Source organism: Coregonus lavaretus, assembly GCF_964263955.1.
Source record: "Coregonus lavaretus genome assembly, chromosome: 1".
Lineage (NCBI taxonomy): Eukaryota > Metazoa > Chordata > Actinopteri > Salmoniformes > Salmonidae > Coregonus > Coregonus lavaretus.
Genome location: NC_139988.1, coordinates 26244784 through 26269697, shown reverse-complemented (window position 1 = coordinate 26269697; position 24914 = coordinate 26244784). Strand labels below are relative to the sequence as shown.

At 42.2% G+C, this 24914-nt stretch overlaps 1 protein-coding gene across 1 annotated transcript in view; it reads left to right on the top strand.

The window, feature by feature from the left end:
• Positions 1-24914, top strand: part of LOC311129158 (uncharacterized protein) — a 111817-nt gene that overhangs the window by 45897 nt on the left and 41006 nt on the right. Inside the window, exons 6-9 of the mRNA XM_084161465.1 lie at positions 6738-6911; positions 7504-7581; positions 11565-11654; positions 12697-12759. Coding sequence (XP_084017591.1) covers positions 6738-6911; positions 7504-7581; positions 11565-11654; positions 12697-12759 — 405 coding nt within the window. The remainder of the gene's footprint in view (positions 1-6737; positions 6912-7503; positions 7582-11564; positions 11655-12696; positions 12760-24914) is intronic.

The following is a 24914-nucleotide window of genomic DNA, read 5'->3' as shown; positions in this document are numbered from 1 at the left end:
GCCCGGAGCTCTGTTCTGTGAGCTCGCAATGAGTCATCAAGCCACGGAGCTGGAGGGGTGGACCGAGCCGGCCGGGAGGATAGGGGACATAGAGAGTCAAAGGATGCAGAAAGGGAGGAGAGGAGGGTTGAGGAGGCAAAATCGGGAGATTGGAGGGAGAAGGATTGAGCAGAGGGAAGAGATGATAGGATGGAAGAGGAGAGAGTAGCGGGAGAGAGAGAGCGAAGGTTGCGACGGCGCATTACCATCTGTGTAGGGGCAGAGTGAGTAGTGTTGGAGGAGAGGGAGACAGAAAAGGATACAAAGTAGTGGTCGGAGACTTGGAGGGGAGTTGCAGTGAGATTAGTAGAACAACAGCATCTAGTAAAGATGAGGTCAAGCGTATTGCCTGCCTTGTGAGTAGGGGGGGGCGTTGAGAGGGTGAGGTCAAAAGAGGAGAGGAGTGGAAAGAAGGAGGCAGAGAGAAATGAGTCAAATGTAGACGTAGGGAGGTTGAAATCCCCCAGAACTGTGAGGGGTGAGCCATCCTCAGGAAAGGAACTTATCAAGGCATCAAGCTCATTGAGGAACTCTCCAAGGGAACCTGGAGGGCGATAGATGACAAGGATATTAAGCTTAAATGGGCTAGTGACTGTGACAGCATGGAATTCAAATGAGGAGATAGACAGATGGGTCAGGGGAAAAATTGAGAATGTCCACTTGGGAGAGATGAGGATTCCTGTGCCACCACCCCGCTGACCAGATGCTCTCGGGGTATGCGAGAACACATGGTCAGACGAGGAGAGAGCAGCAGGAGTAGCAGTGTTTTCAGTGGTAATCCATGTTTCCGTCAGCGCCAAGAAGTCGAGGGACTGGAGGGTAGCATAGGCTGAGATGAACTCTGCCTTGTTGGCAGCAGAACGGCAGTTCCAGAGGCTGCCTGAGACCTGGAACTCCACGTGGGAGGTGCGTGCAGGGACCACCAGGTTAGAGAGGCAGCAGCCACGCGGTGTGAGGCGTTTGTGTAGCCTGTGCGGAGAGGAGAGAACAGGGATAGGCAGAGGCATAGTTGACAGGCTGCAGCAGATGGCTACAATAATGCAGAGGAGATCGGAATGAAATGAACTAAACATCTGGGAAAGGAGAGAGCGGGGCCTCCCTCACCACAACCCCCAAATATAACTCTCCCAACGTCCACCTCAGAAACTATAATTGTTGTAAACTACAGCGGTTCAATGTTTTCTAGGAATAGACTAACTTAGTTTATTCAGCTAGCTAACTAGGTGCAGTATTATTCCGTGAAAATCGTCCGGGCACCTCGTCATAAGACGCCACAGCCAGCTAGCATGCCGGCCACAACAAACCACCAGTGTATCAACACGCAAGCAGATCGTTCGTGTCCGTGTCTAACGTTGTGGGTTAGTCCCGACAGCTTGAGCGAGTCCGTCGTCAACTTATTCAGCCAGTTAGTTAGCTAGAATAGTTAGCAAACTAGCTAGCCATTGCTTTCAGACAAAGAAGAACCCCTCCTTTCACGGCACGAACACACAGAGAGAGCCAAACTAACGTTAACTAGTCACCCATGTCCCAAATTCCTTGAACGACTCGGGCTATCAATATGTTAAAAAAAAAAACACAAATGTAGTTTATGACTTACCCCTAGCAGCTACTGTTAGCTAGCCAAGTGCAAAGCTAGCCACTGAATTGACTCAGCCAGTTCGCGTCTGTTCGCTCGGTCGTTCCAGCTATTGTTTACTAGTAGCTATCCAGGTAGCAACAAGCTAGCTAAATTTCAAGCACAGTAGCCACTTGCTACCTAACGTTAACGGTTCAGACAATGAGGTTAGAAAACAGCTGAATGGTAGGCAATTATTGTATGTAATTATTGTAGGCAGCCAGCTGGCGTAATTACAGGCACTTTCAGGCGTGAAACAACTATACCGTTGCTAATAGCTACTCGCCAGCTAGTCCAGGTGGTGGGTTAGCTAGCTAGCTTCGTGCTACACCCGGCACAGCCGAATACAATACTAACCTACAATAATTACATACAACAACCCACGATAACTACCTACAATACCTAACTACAATCTAAATACATAGTTTAAGCCTTACTCGACAAAGCCCAAGCTATGTATAAAGCCAAGCTTCCCCGACGCCAAGCTTACCCGACGACCTCCTCCTTCGACGACCTCCTCATATAAAATTCGACATACTCTAGCCTTGTATAAAATGCATTATGAAAGAAATGGTGTAATGTACACGAAAAAGTGGAGCCTTGTACTAAATGCATTATGAAGAAAATTGTACAATGTAGGCTCCACGAAATATGAAATGCGTTATGAAGAAAATCGTACTGTTGCCTATATGAAAAAAGGGCCTTTCTGACTACAAGTGCACCAGTATCCCAAAGTATTAAGTGAAAACAAGCATTGAAAACAGTATTGGCATTGATAAATAAATAAACTACGTAAGGCTATTATTATATTATAATTATTTCGGTGACAACCTGGTTGATTAACAATATTGGGTTGTTAACACGTTTGTTTTTTACATAAATAAATGTGGGCTACAAAAAAAAGGCAGTGTAGAACACCATTGCCCATCATGCATTGCTCTAATAACTTTCAAATGATTATTTTTTTGAAGTTTGCCCCCCAAAATGTATTTTCCTATGAACGAAGTCACACAAAAATGTGTATTTTCCTGTGAATTAAGTCGTACAAAAATGTGTGTCTTTTCCCAAGAATTAAGCCACACAAAAACGCACAAAATCTGCTGAAAGACTTTTTGTACATTTTTGCACGAATTGTGTTGCCTGAGCTGAGAGTCTTGGATTCCTTAAATTCTGACCACCATATGGATTAGTGATTTTAACAAAAAAGAAAACTGATGTACTAAAGCTGAGGCTTTACTGCGCTCTGTGTCTTTGTTCCATGTGAAGTTCTTTATTCTTTGTTTCTTAAATGATTGCACAACAATAATTAAAATAGCCATTGTACTCAATAGTTGCCAAGTTGTTAGATTTTCCTAGTCCTTTGTTGACCTTTGTACAGTGGTGTAGTGGTACCTGGAGAAGTGGGTATACTCTAATTTTCCTATAGTATTTTATGAGTTTCCCTATAGTTTTTTCAGGTTTTCACTCTCAAAATAAAATAAAAACAAGAAAAAATGTGGATGTTCTAAGTCCACAATGATGCTTAAACCACATCAGGAGACAATGTTTGAGTCAAAAGATATACATATATTTTTAGTTGCCCTTTAATTCAACTGCGCACCTAGTAAGAGACCATTTTGGCTAACGGTGTTTCTGTACTGTACAATGTAGGCCTACAGCAGGGTTCTTCAATTCCGGTCCTAGAGGGCCGAAACACTTCTGTTTTTTATTTCTACCTGGTAGTTAATTGCACTCACTTGGTGTCCCAGGTCTGAATTAGCCCCTGATTAGAAGGAGAGGATGAAAAACAGAGGTGTTTCGGCCCTCCAGGACCGGAATTGAAGAACCCTGGCCTACAGTGTAGGCTTCATGTGATTGCAGAGTTTGCAAAACAAATGCCCTCCACATTGATACAAATCATCATGATATCATTCTGCCAGGTAGGCCTACTTTGTAGTCAACATTTAATTGGGAAGGTTTTTTGGGAAAGCCTTTAGAAATGTTCAATCAAACAGTGCATGATGACTGAATTGTGCTTTGCAAAGATTCAACCAAGACTTTCAGACAAAACTTTTTCCATACCTGGTTTTGCCCATTGTTGCCTTAGCATTTACTGATAGATATTATAAATTGAAACGTATTTTCTACATTACCGGCTACCGATGTTGTTAAATTCTGTGAACTGCTCCATGTGTCTTGAGGTATATGAGCTGAGTGGTATTGCTGCCTGATGTTCTGCTGGAACTAGCTATGTGTGCAGGGCGAATGTGAATATATTTCACATGATTTGCGATTGTGTAGGCTACTTTGTGCATTATTTCTCTATTGTACTGAGGTGAATTAGGAATAAGTGGGACATTTTTTGCATTTGGTCTTCTGTAACCTCTTTCGACATCTATCCAACATATTAGCCCAACAAATTTTTTTTAGTGATCCAATTGACATTTTAGTCATTTAGCAGACGCTCTTATCCAGATTGACTTACAATTAGTGAGTGCATACATTTTTCATACATGATACAGTTCCAAAATCCTCAAGATGTTTCCTAATCACACACACACCATTTTTCCCCCCATATCATATTCACAGGCGGCATGACACACCCATTTGTGTGCACTGAGTCAAAACCATATTTTCAGTTCGGATTTGGTAGACTGGGACAGCAGGTTAGATAAACTGGGACAAAATTATAGCCTAATTGTACAATTCAATTTTGTGTGACTAGGAATAATCTGAGGATTTCAGAAATGTATCATGTGTTGGACAGTGGCGGTCGGTGCCGTTTAAGATGAGGGAGGACAAAAACTTTTTTTATGAGCATGGCCTTATTTCTATTACAGCATATTGGATGACTGTCTTTCATATTCCATTCACCCAGCTCAATGTAACATCGACAGGTTTAGGCTACTACCCATCATGAGCTTGCTACAACCAATCCTATAAATGAAAGTTTACAGCGTAGGTGCACAGGTCAAGAGAAAATGTTGAGTAGACAGTGACACATTCAATACCGCCTCGCACACTCTTGCCTGCATCTAGCTGATCTAGGATGTAATCATTAGTCCAACAGTTGCAAACGAGAGTTTCTATTGGACAAATTCAGGTATGTTTATCCCCGTTTAGTTCCGTTTGCTTCCGTTTGCTTCCATTTAAAAAACATTTCTCAACAGAATCGTCGGAATGAATACACCCCTGATCACACACAAACACAGTTCACTTTCATAACAGCCACATACAAACAGCATGGTCACTTTTCTCGTTGTATAATTTCTTCTCGCATCTACGTGCACAACACATCAGCTGTCTGAAAAACCTTTCCAAACCAAACCTTCATATCATAACCGCTAACCACTAGAGCTGTTGCCAGAGAATTGAATGTTCATTTCTCTACCATAAGCCACCTCCAATGTCGTTTTAGAGAATTTGGCAGTACGTCCAACCAGCCTCAGAACCGCAGACTACGTGTATGGCGTCTTGTGGGTGAGCGGTTTGCTGATGTCAACGGTGGGGTTATGGTATGGGCAGGCATAAACTACGGACAACAAACACAATTGCATTTTAACGATGGCAATTTGAATGCACAGAGATACTGTGCCATTCATCCACCACCATCACCTCATATTTCAGCATGACAATGCATGGCCCCATGTTGCAAGGATCTGTATACAATTCCTGGAAGTTGAAAATGTCCCAGTTCTTCCAAGGCCTTCATACTCATCAGACATATCACCCATTGAGCATGTTTGGGATGCTCTGGATCGACGTGTACGACAGCATGTTCCAGTTTCCGGCAGTATCCATAAACTTCGCACAGCCATTGAAGAGGAATGGGACAATATTCCAAAGGCCACAATCAACAGCCTGATCAACTCTATGCGAAGGAGATGTGTCGTGCTCCATGAGGCAAATTATGGTCAATTACTTGTTTTCTGAACCATGTCCCTACCTTTTTTTTAAGGTATCTGTGACTAACAGATGCATATCTGTATTTTCAGTCATGTGAAATCCATAGATTAGCACCTAATTAATCTATTTCAATTGACTGATTTCCTTATATGAAATGTAACTCAGTAAAATCTTTGAAATTGTTGCATGTTGCATTTATATTTTTGTTCAGTATATTTAGTATAGTTTTATCTAAAAAGCAGAACTTTTTAAATGTTTCACTATTTAAAAAAGAAAATCAAACTCACTGAGGAGGATGGTCCTCCCTTTTTCCTCTGAGGGATGGGCTGATATGTTGGATAGATGTCTGAAGAGGTTACAGAAGATGGAAATGCAAACAGTCCCACTTTTTCTGAATTCACTCAAATAACAGTACTAATAACAGTACTACAAGAAAAAAATAACAGGATATAGTACTACAAGAACCAGAGCCCTGCCTAACCTAAGTACAGGGGATCCCTAATGTAAACTGGATCTCTTTCCTCCATTGCAAAAGCCTATAAGACTGTCCCACTTTAGCTACTCCATGCTGTCCTACTTTAGCTAGCTATGGTTGGTAAAGTGGGACAACAACAAAATGTAAACATAATATTGGCAACTTTTCTAAATGTATTTTGATGCACCAGTACATAGTATGCACATTTACATCACAATTTGGCACAGTACATTATTTATGACAGTTTTATAACCTTAACATCAAAACAGAAAAAAAAGCAATGTCACTGATCTTACCGTTTGCTTCGCGGGGTGAGCTTCCTGTTTGAAGCTTGCTCCGCCCCCCTCTATGATGTCACACAAATTAAGTGATGTGATTTTGATCATCTGGTTTCTCTGCAAGGGCTTAGTAACAATAGTTTAGATTTTCTCATGTCAGACCAATAAATAAACGGTTCAGGATTAAGCTGTCCCAGTTTATATAATGTCCCATTCTTTCTGAATTCACCCTACATGATTGTTACATAATTGAAACAGTGTAGGCCTATTATACTATAATATTTTGATACGCATCAGTGGGGATTAAGATGCAAGAAGTGAGTAGGCCTATACGCAAAGCCCACTGAAAAAAAGTGGGTATACAACGTATTCCTGCGTATAGCCCCCACTACACCTCTGCCTTTGTATACATAATAATTCCTTATCCTCTTTTTTGGTCAAATAGAAACTATTTGATGAGAACTGGCACCAGTTTAGGCTACTGGTCACTGAGCAGGATGTTATCCTGTATGTTGATGACCTGGAAATTGAAACCCTGCCGTTGGAACCTCCTGTTGGTATCTTCATTAATGGAAAGACCCAGATCGGAAAGTATGTCAGCAAAGAGACAACTGTACCAGTAAGTTTATCCAGAGACCATTTTCAGAACCAATAACCTGCGTTCGTGCCTCTTTGAGCAAGACGACTGTTTATATTGGATCACATTTGAACAGCTACCGGTTGAACTGTTTAACAGTAGGATGTCAAGAGTCAAGAGTCTGCATTGTCCTCTGAAACATACTGACCTTAAATTAGAAAATCTTGGCATGAAAATCCTCTCTGTCCTCTACGTCTTATTTAGTCTTTGCTTTATTTGGCCATGTTGATAATTGGTGTGCCAAACATGCTCAACCTGCAATCAATCATAATGATGTTGTGTTTTAATTTGTTTGACATGATCTATCTTACAGTATTAAAACCACTTTTGGCTAAGCTAATTTGAGACGTGCAACCAGAATGCTGCTGGATTTGTTTTTAAACCCATAAAACTATCGTAAATATAATGAAGGTGTCGCTTAAGTCTAAAGAAATAACTTCCTTGTACGGTGATGATACAGACTTATGACTTATGACGCATTAATCATTAGAAAACTGTTAGCAAGATAAAGTAGCCTTTGCTAGGGATTAAATGCTTTTCCCCCAAACTCATGGATAATTCCTATCTTTAACAGTTTGAGATCATGAAACTCAGGATCTACTGTGACCCCGAGCAGAACAACCGTGAGACTGCCTGTGAAATACCTGGAGTTGTGAGTACAAACACCTGTTTGGATCTGTGCTTGTAGTACATGTGCCACATTAAAACCAAGCTCTATTTTTTAAGGGATCACATATTTTCTTGATCTGTTCTTGATCACAATGCACCACTATATGCCACCATACCACCAGGACTCAGTATGGGAAAATTGGTGGCCCCCCCAGAAATTATGTTATCTAATAGGTCGTCTCTGAATATATTTGTATATAAATTATTTTTTTACCAAGATGTGCACCGACAGCAAGACTCAATATCACTGGAGAAAGCATCCGAGCGAGCGAAACACCGCCCCTCTGTCTTAGTATGTGTAGCCCATGTATCTGATGATGTCTGGACAAAAATAGTATGACATCACTCTGGATAGATATGAAGGAGAAATCATGTTATACGTACAGTGGGGAAAAAAAGTATTTAGTCAGCCACCAATTGTGCAAGTTCTCCCACTTAAAAAGATGAGAGAGGCCTGTAATTTTCATCATAGGTACACGTCAACTATGACAGACAAATGAGAAAAAAAAATCCAGAAAATCACATTGTAGGATTTTTAATGAATTTATTTGCTAATTATGGTGGAAAATAAGTATTTGGTCAATAACAAAAGTTTCTCAATACTTTGTTATATACCCTTTGTTGGCAATGACACAGGTCAAACGTTTTCTGTAAGTCTTCACAAGGTTTTCACACACTGTTGCTGGTATTTTGGCCCATTCCTCCATGCAGATCTCCTCTAGAGCAGTGATGTTTTGGGGCTGTCGCTGGGCAACACAGACTTTCAACTCCCTCCAAAGATTTTCTATGGGGTTGAGATCTGGAGACTGGCTAGGCCACTCCAGGACCTTGAAATGCTTCTTACGAAGCCACTCCTTCGTTGCCCGGGCGGTGTGTTTGGGATCATTGTCATGCTGAAAGACCCAGCCACGTTTCATCTTCAATGCCCTTGCTGATGGAAGGAGGTTTTCACTCAAAATCTCACGATACATGGCCCCATTCATTCTTTCCTTTACACGGATCAGTCGTCCTGGTCCCTTTGCAGAAAAACAGCCCCAAAGCATGATGTTTCCACCCCCATGCTTCACAGTAGGTATGGTGTTCTTTGGATGCAACTCAGCATTCTTTGTCCTCCAAACACGACGAGTTGAGTTTTTACCAAAAAGTTATATTTTGGTTTCATCTGACCATATGACATTCTCCCAATCCTCTTCTGGATCATCCAAATGCACTCTAGCAAACTTCAGACGGGCCTGGACATGTACTGGCTTAAGCAGGGGGATTTGAGTCCCTGGCGGCGTAGTGTGTTACTGATGGTAGACTTTGTTACTTTGGTCCCAGCTCTCTGCAGGTCATTCACTAGGTTCCCCCGTGTGGTTCTGGGATTTTTGCTCACCGTTCTTGTGATCATTTTGACCCCACGGGGTGAGATCTTGCGTGGAGCCCCAGATCGAGGGAGATTATCAGTGGTCTTGTATGTCTTCCATTTCCTAATAATTGCTCCCACAGTTGATTTCTTCAAAACAAGCTGCTTACCTATTGCAGATTCAGTCTTCCCAGCCTGGTGCAGGTCTACAATTTTGTTTCTGGTGTTCTTTGACAGCTCTTTGGTCTTGGCCATAGTGGAGTTTGGAGTGTGACTGTTTGAGGTTGTGGACAGGTGTCTTTTATACTGATAACAAGTTCAAACAGGTGCCATTAATACAGGTAACGAGTGGAGGACAGAGGAGCCTCTTAAAGAAGAAGTTACAGGTCTGTGAGAGCCAGAAATCTTGCTTGTTTGTAGGTGACCAAATACTTATTTTCCACCATAATTTGCAAATAAATTCATAAAAAATCCTACAATGTGATTTTCTGGATTTTTTTTCCTAATTTTGTCTGTCATAGTTGACGTGTACCTATGATGAAAATTACAGGCCTCTCTCATCTTTTTAAGTGGGAGAACTTGCACAATTGGTGGCTGACTAAATACTTTTTTTCCCCACTGTATGTTTCTTTTTTATTGATATAAAAACAAAGAGAGTCGCACACTCTATGTATAAACTCCCAGTAATTTTTTGGGTAAACCACCAACGTTTCGGCATCACTGTGCCTTCTTCTTTTATTGTTAACATTTTGGGGAAAGCCTGGCACCCATGAATATAGGTACAGTGTTCTGGATCCTGTTATTATTATTATTATTATTAATATACGCCACTTTGTATGCTGAATGTCATAACACTTATGGAGTTTGTGATAGATATCCCTTTCCATTCAAATGGCGGGTACACAGTGCACTGTTCAGATGTTGGACTTATTTTGGAGTAGATGAACATGCTCATGTACCCTACTTAACCTACTTTTTTAATTGATTTGTTTAAAAATCAGATGAAAACATCATGACTGGTTGTGTTCATGACACATTAAAAGGTAATAGATTTTTACAGTTAAATTACGTCTTTACTATAAAGCCCATAACACATTTTTGATTTTAGTAGGTCCTTAAAAAAAATTGAGCCCCCCTTGAAAGTAGCGGTATAATTCGCACTCTGGATGCCAATTACAAGTGAATTTACTGCTGTATGCTAATACCCTTATATAAAATCTTACCTTGAATGCAAACACTGTAACAAAACTTTTGGAATTGATTTATGATTTATTTGAACAGGGAAATGTACCAAACCTAAGCTGAAGCATTTCATGTGTTGAACCATCATAAATATATGGAAAAAAAATCCACCTTGGATCGATTAAGGTTCAAAATGTTATGGCCCCCCTAAACTGGGTCTGTGCCCCACCTTGGCCACCCCATTCAAAATGTTTATTTTTTGAAATCTGATGACATTTGTCAAAAAGTTACTTTCTTATTTTTCCTCTATCAGTTGTGCATTGAAGCATATGGTACCAGGAATATGATTCACCATTATATTACCTTTGTTTTATAGATTGTTACATGTATCACTTGTCTTTTGCTTCATCCTGCTTTCTGTGTGCTGTGGTGGAGCGCCTTTACCTCTGCTTACCTCATGCACATTGCTCTCCCTGTTATTTTACTGTCTGACGGCAATTCTGTTTGTGAAGCAGTGGCCAAATGCTCCACTGGCTTGGCTATTGCTTTCACTACTAACCCACAATGCCAGACCATTGTTTTGCATCTGTGGTTTCTGGATTTCATTTTGGAAGAAACAAAGAGATAGAGCGACGCACTGAAAATACACCTCCGCATGCCAACATATCTCTCTCTTTCTGTCTCTCCCGGCATGACTTCCAACGCTTAATTTACCTTAAATTCAACCAGTGTTATTGTCTTAATGGATTAGCAAATTAGTGTGAGATTACAGGTTGTCAGGCGCTTCCATTACATAATCTTGCTCCTTTTATTTCCAGGACGGAGAGGTATGTATTTTGGCTGATGGCTTTGCTTTATTACAAAGTAACCCCTAGTTTCATTTTCATCGCTAGAGGTAAGACTGTATTTTATTGCATGGTCTTTTGCAGTAACACTTTACTTTAAGTTGCCCTTATACCTATGTAACTACACAGGAATAATTGTAGTTACAAAGTAACTGCTTTGTAATCACATGGTAATAGCGTTTAGGGACACTTTACATTAGGTTTCACATACTTGTAGTTACATGGAATGTTATGGATTTCAGGGTAAGTGAGTCCAAGCTAATATTGTTTGCTTGCGTCAAGCAACAATATTTGAATTAATATGCAGTCAAGGTGTTTTTGTTCTTGCTATAAACATGCAATATAGCCCCTCGTCTCTAGAATTCTGTTTACTAAGACATTTTGCTGGAAGTGTCTGCTGTGTCAATGCTACTGGGCTGCTAAATGCTAAATGATACGGCTGCTAAGAGACATGAACTGAATGCACTCTCTTGGCTTCAGTTGTCTGAGAATGTCTGTTAGCAGGAAATCAGACATAATATTGATTAATAGTATAGCTTAGTGAAAGCTATGTAAAGTGTCATTAGTAAATGGTGTGTTTCTTGTTTATTCCAGTGCTCAAACGGCCCTGGTGATATCGACGTGGACCCCACTCCAGAACCCTGTACCTGTGCTCCCGGACTCCCTGGCCTTCCAGGCATGAAGGTCAGTCAGAAGGTTTACACCCATAGACTTGCCAGTTTCTAAATCCAGTGTCAACTCCTTCCATCCGGAACATGCTGCTGTGCAAATCAAATACACTTCTGAAAGCATTCCACTTTTGAACAGTTTTGTAACAAATTGTTCTGTCTCTCCGCAACTTGCATGAGAAATTCGTCCAAGACCATGTACGTACAGCCAAATAGAAAGATAAGGTTCAAGCGGATGTGGCTTTCTGCCTACAGTACATCACGTGACAGCAATGCATGTGATTGGGTTGTGGTTGGGAGATGTTATCAATAAGACCCGCCCCACTGTCCTACGTCCTTTTTGATGGAAAGAACTAAACATTGAAATAGGGACTAGTTCCAGACTGTTTGTCAAGAGAATGACTAGTTGACTAAAAGTAGAAACAGACTGGCTCCTAGGCAAAATGAAATTGACTGAAATGGGCCACAAAATAAAATGCCCTGTGACCCATTTCATTGTTCACAGAGCATGTGCCAAAGAACTATAAGATGTTAAAACTAACACTAAAACTTTGAAGTAGCCTACCTTTAAGCAATGTTACCATAGCAACAGATCCCTTTATTCTATAAGAGTGTACAAGGTTGCAGGCATGTTTGTGTTTATAAGGGCATAGTCATGCATGGGTACAAATCCTGTTTTTTAACAGGAAAATATTGCTCTTAAAGGTTTTAATGATAGATCCAAAATGCTACAAGCATGGCTTGTTCACATATGGACATTTTGGGCTGATATATTAACAGGAATTGTAATAAAGGGCATCTTGAATAAAGTAAAGCTAAACCTGTCCTGCTGAGACATGCACTTGGAAAGATGTGTTTTACTGAGTAAAGCCTTGACTTAAAGGGTATTTTCCAGGAAAGGTCAAAACCATTACTGTTTGATGCTCCTCACAAAGAACATGTTTTAAAACGACATTGAAAAACGGTTTCTGAGTAGTTCAGCGGTTTCATGAGTGGTGCACTTGCATTGTTTAAAGGTCCAAATGGTCCAGTCAATAACCTGCTGTGTTCTCTTTCAGGGGGAAGCAGGGACAATGGGAAGGCCCGGTCAAGCTGGTACTGCTGGTACTGCTGGTAAGCCTGTGAGTACTCCATCGTTTTATATTCAAACATCCACTCACTCAACAATCATTAGAATCCAACACTTTTGGAGAAAATAAATGAATCAATAATGGATGCATTGCTATATATATATATATATATATATATATATATATATATATTAATATGGAATTGATCCCCCCTTTGCTGCTATAACAGCCTCCACTCTTCTGGGAAGGCTTTCCACTAGATGTTGGAACGTTGCTGTGGGGATTTGCTTCCATTCAGCCACAAGAGCATTAGTGAGGTCGGGCACTGATGTTGGGCGATTAGGCCTGGCTCGCAGTCTGCGTTCAAATTCAATCAATCAATCAATTTTATTTTATATAGCCCTTCTTACATCAGCTAATATCTCGAAGTGCTGTACAGAAACCCAGCCTAAAACCCCAAACAGCTAGTAATGCAGGTGTAGAAGCACGGTGGCTAGGAAAAACTCCCTAGAAAGGCAAAACCTAGGAAGAAACCTAGAGAGGAACCAGGCTATGAGGGGTGGCCAGTCCTCTTCTGGCTGTGCCGGGTGGAGATTATAACAGAACCATGCCAAGATGTTCAAAAATGTTCATAAGTGACAAGCATGGTCAAATAATAATCAGGAATAAATCTCAGTTGGCTTTTCATAGCCGATCATTAAGAGTTGAAAACAGCAGGTCTGGGACAGGTAGGGGTTCCATAACCGCAGGCAGAACAGTTGAAACTGGAATAGCAGCAAGGCCAGGCGGACTGGGGACAGCAAGGAGTCACCACGGCCGGTAGTCCCGACGTATGGTCCTAGGGCTCAGGTCTCTCAGTTGGCTTTTCATAGCCGATCATTAAGAGTTGAAAACAGCAGGTCTGGGACAGGTAGGGGTTTCGTAGCCGCAGGCAGAACAGTTGAAACTGGAATAGCAGCAAGGCCAGGCGGACTGGGGACAGCAAGGTGTCATCATGCCCGGTAGTCCTGACGTATGGTCCTAGGGCTCAGGTTCTCAGAGAGAAAGAGAGAACGAGAGAATTAGAGAGAGCATACTTAAATTCACACAGGACACTGGATAAGACAGGAGAAGTACTCCAGGTATAACCAACTAACCCCAGCCCCCCGACACATAAACTACTGCAGCATAAATACTGGAGGCTGAGACAGGAGCGGTCCGGAGACACTGTGGCCCCATCCGAAGAAACCCCCGGACAGGGCCAAACAGGAAGGATATAACCCCACCCACTCCGCCAAAGCACAGCCCCCGCACCACTAGAGGGATATCCCCAACCACCAACTTACAATCCTGAGACAAGGCCGAGTATAGCCCACAGAGGTCTCCACCACAGCACAAACCAGGGGGGGGGCGCCAACCCAGACAGGAAGATCACGTCAGTAACTCAACCCACTCAAGTGACGCACCCCTCCCAGGGACGGCATGAAAGAGCACCAGCAAGCCAGTGACTCAGCCCCTGCAACAGGGTTAGAGGCAGAGAACCCCAGTGGAGAGGGGAACCGGCCTGGCAGAGACAGCAAGGGCTGTTCGTTGCTCCAGCCTTTCCGTTCACCTTCACACTCCTGGGCCAGACTACACTCAATCATATGACCTACTGAAGAGATAAGTCTTCAGTAAAGACTTAAAGGTTGAGACCGAGTCTGCGTCTCTCACATGGGTAGGCAGACTGTTCCATAAAAATGGAGATCTATAGGAGAAAGCCCTGCCTCCCGCTGTTTGCTTAGAAATTCTAGGGACAATTAGGAGGCCTGCGTCTTGTGACCGTAGCGTACGTATTGGTATGTACGGCAGGACCAACTCGGAAAGATAGGTAGGAGCAAGCCCATGTAACGCTTTATAGGTTAACAGTAAAACCTTGAAATCAGCCCTTGCCTTAACAGGAAGCCAGTGTAGGGAAGCTAGCACTGGAGTAATATGATCAAATTTCTTGGTTCTAGTCAGGATTCTAGCAGCCGTATTTAGCACTAACTGAAGTTTATTTAGTGCTTTATCCGGGTAGCCGGAAAATAGAGCATTGCAGTAGTCTAACCTAGAAGTAACAAATGCATGGATTAATTTTTCTGCATCATTTTTGGACAGAAAATTTCTGATTTTTGCAATGTTACGTAGATGGAAAAAAGCTGTCCTTGAAACAGTCTTGATATGTTCGTCAAAAGAGAGATCAGGGTCAAGAGTAACGCCTAGGTCCTTCACAGTTTTATTTGAGACGACTTTACAACCATCAAGATTAATTGTCAGATTTAACAGAAGATCTCTTTGTTTCTTGGGACCTAGAACAAGCATCTCTGTTTTGTCCGAGTTTAAAAGTAAAAAGTTTTCAGCCATCCACTTCCTTATGTCTGAAACACAGGCTTCTAGCGAGGGCAATTTTGGGGCTTCACCATGCTTCATTGAAATGTACAGCTGTGTGTCATCCGCATAGCAGTGAAAGTTAACATTATGTTTTCGAATAACATCCCCAAGAGGTAAAATATATAGTGAAAACAATAGTGGTCCTAAAACGGAACCTTGAGGAACACCGAAATGTACAGTTGATTTGTCGGAGGACAGACCATTCACAGAGACAAACTGATATCTTTCCGACAGGTAGGATCTAAACCAGGCCAGAACTTGTCCGTGTAGACCAATTTGGGTTTCCAGTCTCTCCAAAAGAATGTGGTGATCGATGGTGTCAAAGGCAGCACTAAGGTCTAGTAGCACGAGGACAGATGCAGAGCCTCGGTCTGACGCCATTAAAAGGTCATTTACCACCTTCACAAGTGCAGTCTCAGTGCTATGATGGGGTCTAAAACCAGACTGAAGCATTTCGTATACATTGTTTGTCTTCAGAAAGGCAGTGAGTTGCTGCGCAACAGCTTTTTCTAAAATTTTTGAGAGGAATGGAAGATTCGATATAGGCCGATAGTTTTTTATATTTTCCGGGTCAAGGTTTGGCTTTTTCAAGAGAGGCTTTATCACTGCCACTTTTAGTGAGTTTGGTACACATCCGGTGGATAGAGAGCTGTTTATTATGTTCAACATAGGAGGGCCAAGCACAGGAAGCAGCTCCTTCAGCAGTTTAGTAGGAATAGGATCCAGTATGCAGCTTGAAGGTTTAGAGGCCATGATTATTTTCATCATTGTGTCAAGAGATATAGTACTAAAACACTTAAGTGTCTCTCCCGATCCCAGGCCCTCGCAGAGCTGTGCAGATCCAGGACAGCTAAGCCCTGGAGGAATACGCAGATTCAAAGAGGAGTCCGTAATTTGCTTTCTAATGGTCATGATCTTTTCCTCAAAGAAGTTCATGAATTTATCACTGCTGAAGTGAAAGCCATCCTCTCTTGGGGAATGCTGCTTTTTAGTTAGCTTTGCAACAGTATCAAAAAGAAATTTTGGATTGTTCTTATTTTCCTCGATTAAGTTGGAAAAGTAGGATGATCGAGCAGCAGTGAGGGCTCTTCGGTACTGCACGGTACTGTCTTTCCAAGCTAGTCGGAAGACTTCCAGTTTGGTGTGGCGCCATTTCCGTTCCAATTTCCTGGAAGCTTGCTTCAAAGCTCGGGTATTTTCTGTATACCAGGGAGCTAGTTTCTTATGACAAATGTTTTTCGTTTTTAGGGGTGCAACTGCATCTAGGGTATTGCGCAAGGTTAAATTGAGTTCCTCAGTTAAGTGGTTAACTGATTTTTGTCCTCTGACGTCCTTGGGTAGGCAGAAGGAGTCTGGAAGGGCATCAATGAATTTTTGTGTTGTCTGAGAATTTATAGCACGACTTTTGATGCTCCTTGGTTGGGGTCTGAGCAGATTATTTGTTGCGATTGCAAACGTAATAAAATGGTGGTCCGATAGTCCAGGATTTTGTGGAAAAACATTAAGATCTACAACATTTATTCCATGGGACAAAACTAGGTCCAGAGTATGACTGTGGCAGTGAGTAGGTCCAGAGACATGTTGGACAAAACCCACTGAGTCGATAATGGCTCCGAAAGACTTTTGGAGTGGGTCTGTGGACTTCTCCATGTGAATATTAAAATCACCAAAAATTAGAATATGATCTGCTATGACTACAAGGTCTGATAGGAATTCAGGAAACTCAGAGAGGAACGCTGTATATGGCCCAGGAGGCCTGTAAACAGTAGCTATAAAAAGTGATTGAGTAGGCTGCATAGATTTCATGACTAGAAGCTCAAAAGATGAAAACGCCATATTTTTTTTTGTAAATTGAAATTTGCTATCGTAAATGTTAGCAACACCTCCGCCTTTGCGGGATGCACGGGGAATATGGTCACTAGTGTAACCAGGAGGTGAGGCCTCATTTAACACAGCAAATTCATCAGGCTTAAGCCATGTTTCAGTCAGGCCAATCACATCAAGATTATGATCAGTGATTAGTTCATTGACTATGACTGCCTTTGAAGTGAGGGATCTAACATTAAGTAACCCTATTTTGAGATGTGAGGTATCACGATCTCTTTCAATAATGGCAGGAATGGAGGAGGTCTTTATCCTAATAAGATTGCTAGGGTGAACACCGCCATGTTTAGTTTTGCCCAACCTAGATCGAGGCACAGACACAGTCTCAATGGGTATGGCTAAGCTGACTACACTGACTGTGCTATTGGCAGACTCCACTAAGCTGGCAGGTTGGCTAACAGCCTGCTGCCTGGCCTGCACCCTATTTCACTGTGGGGCTAGAGGAGTTAGAGCCCTATCTATGTTGGTAGATAAGAGGAGAGCACCCCTCCAGCTAGGATGGAGTCCGTCACTCCTCAGCAGGTCAGGCTTGGTCCTGTTTGTGGGTGAGTCCCAGAAAGAGGGCCAATTATCCACAAATGTTATCTTTTGGGAGGGGCAGAAAACAGTTTTCAACCAGCGATTAAGTGCTGAGACTCTGCTGTAGAGCTCGTCACTTCCCCTAACTGGGAGGGGGCCAGAGACAATTACTCGATGCCGACACATCTTTCTAGCTGATTTACACGCTGAAGCTATGTTGCACTTGGTGACCTCTGACTGTTTCATCCTAACATCGTTGGTGCCGACGTGGATAACAATATCTCTATACTCTCTACACTCGCCAGTTTTAGCTTTAGCCAGCACCATCTTTAGATTAGCCTTAACGTCGGTAGCCCTGCCCCCTGGTAAACAGTGTATGATCGCTGGGTGATTCGTTTTAAGTCTAATACTGCGGGTAATGGAGTCGCCAATGACTAGGGTTTTCAATTTGTCAGAGCTAATGGTGGGAGCCTTCGGAGTCTCAGACCCCGTAACGGGAGGAGTAGAGACTAGAGAAGACTCAGACTCAGACTCCGACTCGCTACATAATGGGGAAAACCGGTTGAAGGTTTCTGTCGGCTGAATGAGCGACACCGGTTGAGCATTCCAACAGTATTTCCCTCCAGAAGCCATGAGAAAGTTGTCCGGCTGCGGGGACTGTGCGGGGGGATTTATACTGACGTTACTGTCTGTACTTACTGGTGGCACAGACGCTGTTTCTTCCTTTCCTACACTGATATTACCCTTGCCTAACGATTGCGTCTGAAGCTGGGCTTGTAGCACAACTTTTTCTCCTGTATATTATGAGTACAGCGACTGCAATTAGAAGACATCATGTTAATGTTACTACTTAGCTTCGGCTGTTGAAGATGTTGATGAACCATGTCCAGATAAAGCGTCCGGAGTGAAAAAGTTGAATAAGGGAAAAAAGTTGCGATGGAAAAAAGGAAAATAACGTAAAGTTGGCAGCTAAAACGCACAGGAAAATGACTCTTCTGTCTCGGGATAAACGTCCGGGGTGAAAAAGTTTAACGAAAAAAGATGAGTGAGGACAAAACTAAAAAGTTGGTAAATTTGTTGAACACAGAGATTGATTAAACGTTTATTAAAAGTAAAACGTGAATAGTTTGGCAGGTAGCCAAGTAGCAACAAACAGCACAGCAGTACGGAGACAATGCGGAAGCGAGACGGAAGTCGGAAGTCACGTGAGCTCTCAGCACATCTCAAAGGTGTTCGATGGGGTTGAGGTCAGGGCTCTGTGCAGGCCAGTCAAGTTCTTCCACACCAATCTCGACAAACCATTTCTGTATGGACCTTGCATTGTGCACAGGGGCATTGTCATGCTGAAACAGGAAAGGGCCTTCCCTAAACTGTTGCTTCAAAGTTGGAAGCACAGAATCGTCTAGAATGTCATTGTGATGCTGTAGCTTTAAGATTTCCCTTCACTGGAACTAAGGGGCCTAGCCTGAACCATAAAAAACAGCCCCAGACCATTATTCCTCCTCAACCAAACCTTACAGTTGGCACTATGCATTGGGGTAGGTAGCGTTCTCCTGGCATCCGCCAAACCCAGATTAGTCCGTCGGACTGCCAGATGGTGAAGTGTGATTCATCACTCCAGAGAACGCGTTTCCACTGCTCCAGAATCCAATGGCGGCAAGCTTTACACCACTCCAGCCGATGCTTGACATTACGCATGGTGAGCTTAGGCTTGTGTGCGGCTGCTCGGCCATGGAAACCCATTCAATGCAGCTCCCGACAAACAGTTATTGTGCTGACGTTGCTTCCAGAGGCAGTTTGGAACTCGGTAGTGAGTGTTGCAACCGAGGACAGATCGGCGGTCCCGTTCTGTGAGCTTGTGTGGCCTACCACTTCGCGGCTGAGCTGTTGTTGCTCCTAGACGTTTTCACTTCACAATAACAGCACTTACAGTTGACCAGTGCAGCTCTAGCAGGGCAGAAATGTTACGAACTGACTTGTTGGAAAGGTGGAATCCTATGACGGTGCCATGCTGAATGTCGCTGAGCTCTTCAGTAAGGCCATTCTACTGCCAATGTTTGGCTATGGAGATTGCATGGCTGTGCTCGATTTTATACACCTGTCAGCAACGGTTGTGGCTGAAATAGCCGAATCCACTAATTTGAAGGGGTGTCCACATACTTTTGCATATATAGGGTATATCTCAGTTTATAAATTGAATGAATGCTGATTGGCTGACATACATGGTATATCAGACCATATACTACAGGTATGACAAAACATGTATTTTTACTGTTCTAAATACGTTGGTAATCAGTTTATAATAGCAATATATATATATATGGCCAATATACCACAGCTAAGGGCTGTATCCAGGCACTCCGTGTTGCGTCGTGCTTAAGAACAGCCCTTAGCCGTGGTATATTGGCTATATACCACACCCCCTCGGGCCTTATTGCTTAAGTAAAGTAAAGTACTTGGCAAGAGCACTTAGCTAACTCTAAAGGCTGTTGCTTCCTACTGGGTGGCAGTAGAAAAACTTTATTACTCCTACCGGTGTGATAACTGGGCACACGAGGAGGGCCAGATGGAGACCATTCATATTTCATTTTTTGCAGGAAAGCTTTGTGTTGAAAATAATAAGTCCAGATCTACAATATCTAGACTAGATTGTAGTCAAACGTAAGTAATCATTGCTGCCACTGTTTTTTTTACATACATCTGCAGAGACTGAGAGTAGACTTTGAAATAGTGATCTGGTTGCCACTGAAGATGTTGAAACATATTGGATCTTCACCTGATTATATGTTAAGTGTTCTATAGTCAGAATATAATGATTATGAAACAGACCATGAACATAGACATTGAAGCAAGTCCTCCCTGAGATGCTCTCTAATATCAAACAGAAAGGAAAAGCGAGGAATGTGTAATTTCATTTGCAAAGGTGAATGTCGCTCTGACATACAGTAGAGTGTGTAGGTTAACGATAAAGTGCCTACATATCTTCGCTCTATGCTGGTGCATGGTTTCTTTGTGTTGGAGCAGAATTGTCTTACCAGAATTGATTGAATCGAGTGTGTTTAGATTGCTAGCTATGATGAAAACATGATGATATTACATTTGTATGAATGAAGCAAATGTTTTAGGGGGATGCATGGTCATTGTTTCCATGAAACAGTACAGTACATCGTACCTCGCAGGGGACCGTCACTGTAACAGGATAAATCTTGTAACTTGATTTAGAAGGCTGTGCGTTAGCAGTAAGATTTCATTGAAATCAGCATGAAAGGTAACAGTCTCTGTATGAATACTCACATAATAACCTTGATATTGCTTGTTTGCTTGTACCAGCTCTATTACTATCACACTGAACTTGTAGGGGCGGTTTCCCAGACACAGATTAAACCTAGTCCCGGACTAAAAAGCAATCTCAATGGAGAATCTCCATTGAAAGTTATTTTTAGGTTAGGACTAGGCTTAATCTGTGTCCGGGAAACCGCCCCGTATGTTTCAGTATTGTTCGTCCAAGTGGCATATGAATTCAATTTTGAATATCATCATTATTCAAGGTCAAGTTGTGTCATTTTCTGCCTAAACTATATCATGGATAAAAGACCCATTGTTTCAGTCATTTTTATGACTTCAATTTGTTCATTGTTTTCTGTCAATGAACTATGTATCAACTCGCTGTTCGGATGACATTTTGAAGTCATATATTTTCATTGCTTTTTCCATTAGAGGCTTTGAAATACCGTAAATTGGTCTGTGTGGGGTGTTCAACTTGCACTCAATACTGATCTCTACTGATGACTGAGGTCATGAGAAGTGTAGACCAGTTTACAATACAATATGTTCTTTGTGAACATACTGTGGCCTTTGAATACTGGCAGTGCATTGTTGAAGCAAATCTTCCTCCAAAAGTGCCATAAATTGATGAGAGAGTGTCTTTCACAAGTGTTTTGTGAAGTCATCCCTTGTAATCAGAGGAAAGATATCAGTTTATTTCAAATTCTACACTATGTAACAATGAAACCTATACATGTCATCCTACCACTGAAGTTAGGGCAGATGTTACATTTGGGGTTATTCCAAAACATGGGGGCTGTTTTATTGCATATGTTAACGTCCTTAGCAACTAAGAATCTTTGAGTTCAATAAACGTCCTCTAGTAGTTTGAGTCATTAAATAGAATTGGGCAATTATGTAGAGAATAATTATCTTATTCGGACAACCCTAACATTTTCCCCAATGAATTTGATGGCACATTTTACAGTGCCCACTTGCAGTGTAATCAAGTATGGGTGTGAAAGTGTAAAAGGCATTACAGAATTGGCACCATACCCTGTACAGTAGCCTAGTTTCCCATGGCACTAAGGGCAAAGATCCATGCAGAATTGTAACTTCACTTAGAAGTTAAGTGAAGCCCAGAAAGTTTTTTGCGTTATTACATACAGCCGGAAATAACTTTGGGATATCAGAGCTGCGGAAACTCACCAGCATTTCGACCAGAAATACAACTTTCCTGAATGGGATCCTTTCTTCGTACCCCCCCAACGCGACTGAATTTATCCCAGAGGCTGCTCCAAGGCACCACCGGCGAAAAATAGGTATTCAGAGTGGACTTTTAGTCTGACTCAGGAGGCGTGCACACCCTCCACCGCTTCCGAGTATATTACTTGCTAATGTTCAGTCCCTGGACAATAAAGTAGAGGAGCTCAGGGCGAGGATCTTCTTCCAGAGAGACATCAGGGACTGTAACATACTCTGTTTCACGGAATGTGAATTGTGGTAACGTACAGGAACTCAAGTCCTTTTGTTCACCCGACCTAGAATACCTCACAATCAAATGCAGACCGCATTACCTCCTGAGAAAATTATCTTCGGTCATCGTCACAGTCGTGTATATTCCCCCTCAAGCCGATACCATGACGGCTCTCAAGGAACTACACTGGACTTTGTGCAAACTGGAAACCGCATATCCTGAGGCCGCATTTATTGTAGCTGGGGACTTTAACAAAGCAAACCTGAGATCACTGACAATCTTAAATGTTCCACCCACACAGACAGTGTGGTGAAGAAGGAGCAACACCGCCTCTTCAACCTCAGGAGGCTGAAGAAATTTGGCTTGGCCCCTAAGACCGTCACAAACTTTTACAGATGTACCATTAAGAGCTTCCTGTCGGGCTGTATCACCACCTGATATGGCAACTGCACCGTCCATAACGGCAGGGCTCTCCAGAGGTTGGTGCGGTCTCCCCAACGCATCACTGGGGGCACACTGACTGCCCTCTAGGACATCTACAGCACCCGGTGTCACAGGAAGGCCAAGAAGATCATGAAGGACCTCAGCCACCTGAGCCACGGCCTGTTCACCCCGCTATCATCCAGAAGTGAGGTCAGTACAGGTGCATGAAAGCTGGGACCAAGATACTGAAAAAAGCTTCTATCTCAAGGCCATCAGACTGTTAAATAGCCATCACTAGCCGGCTACCACCCGGTTACTCAACCCTGCACTTAGAGGCTGCTGCCCTATGTACATAGACATGGAACACTGGTCACTTTAATAATGTTTACATACTGTTTTACCCATTTCATACAGTATGTATAAACTGTATTCTAATCAAGGCCTATCCTATTTAACTATTGCTGTACATACAGTGGGGAAAAAAAGTATTTAGTCAGCCACCAATTGTGCAAGTTCTCCCACTTAAAAAGATGAGAGAGGCCTGTAATTTTCATCATATCATCACGTCAACTATGACAGACAAAATGAGTTTTTTTTCTCCAGAAAATCACATTGTATACCTAATGCTTCACAGTAGGTATGGTGTTCTTTGGATGCAACTCAGCATTCTTTGTCCTCCAAACACGACGAGTTGAGTTTTTACCAAAAAGTTATATTTTGGTTTCATCTGACCATATGACATTCTCCCAATCCTCTTCTGGATCATCCAAATGCACTCTAGCAAACTTCAGACGGGCCTGGACATGTACTGGCTTAAGCAGGGGGACACGTCTGGCACTGCAGGATTTGAGTCCCTGGCGGCGTAGTGTGTTACTGATGGTAGGCTTTGTTACTTTGGTCCCAGCTCTCTGCAGGTCATTCACTAGGTCCCCCCGTGTGGTTCTGGGATTTTTGCTCACCGTTCTTGTGATCATTTTGACCCCACGGGGTGAGATCTTGCGTGGAGCCCCAGATCAAGGGAGATTATCAGTGGTCTTGTATGTCTTCCATTTCCTAATAATTGCTCCCACAGTTGATTTCTTCAAACCAAGCTGCTTACCTATTGCAGATTCAGTCTTCCCAGCCTGGTGCAGGTCTACAATTTTGTTTCTGGTGTCCTTTGACAGCTCTTTGGTCTTGGCCATAGTGGAGTTTGGAGTGTGACTGTTTGAGGTTGTGGACAGGTGTCTTTTATACTGATAACAAGTTCAAACAGGTGCCATTAATACAGGTAACGAGTGGAGGACAGAGGAGCCTCTTAAAGAAGAAGTTACAGGTCTGTGAGAGCCAGAAATCTTGCTTGTTTGTAGGTGACCAAATACTTATTTTCCACCATAATGTGCAAATAAATTCATTAAAAATCCTACAATGTGATTTTCAGGATTTTTTTTTCTCAATTTGTCTGTCATAGTTGACGTGTACCTATGATGAAAATTACAGGCCTCTCTCATCTTTTTAAGTGGGAGAACTTGCACAATTGGTGGCTGACTATATACCTTTTTCCCTCACTGTATACTATTATATCCATGTATTCTTCAGATATACTACATATTCTATCCACATTTAATTTAATTTTTATTTATTTCACCTTTATTTAACCAGGTAAGCCAGTTGTGAACAAGTTCTCATTTACAACTGCGACATACTGTCCATAATGTCTATACATCCTATCATATATATACAGTGAGGGAAAAAAGTATTTGATCCCCTGCTGATTTTGTACGTTTGCCCACTGACAAAGAAATGATCAGTCTATAATTTTAATGGTAGGTTTATTTTAACAGTGAGAGACTGAATAACTACAAAAAAATCAAGAAAAACGCATGTCAAAAATGTTATAAATTGATTTGCATTTTTAATGAGGGAAATAAGTATTTGACCTCCTCTCAATCAGAAAGATTTCTGGCTCCCAGGTGTCTTTTATACAGGTAACGAGCTGAGATTAGGAGCACACTCTTAAGGGGAGTGATCCTAATCTCAGCTTGTTACCTGTATAAAAGACACCTGTCCACAGAAGCAATCAAACAATCAGATACCGAACTCTCCACCATCGCCAAGACCAAAGAGCTCTCCAAGGATGTCAGGGACAAGATTGTAGACCTACACAAGGCTGGAATGGGCTACAAGACCATCGCCAAGCAGCTTGGTGAGAAGGTGACAACAGTTGGTGCGATTATTCGCAAATGGAAGAAACACAAAATAACTGTCA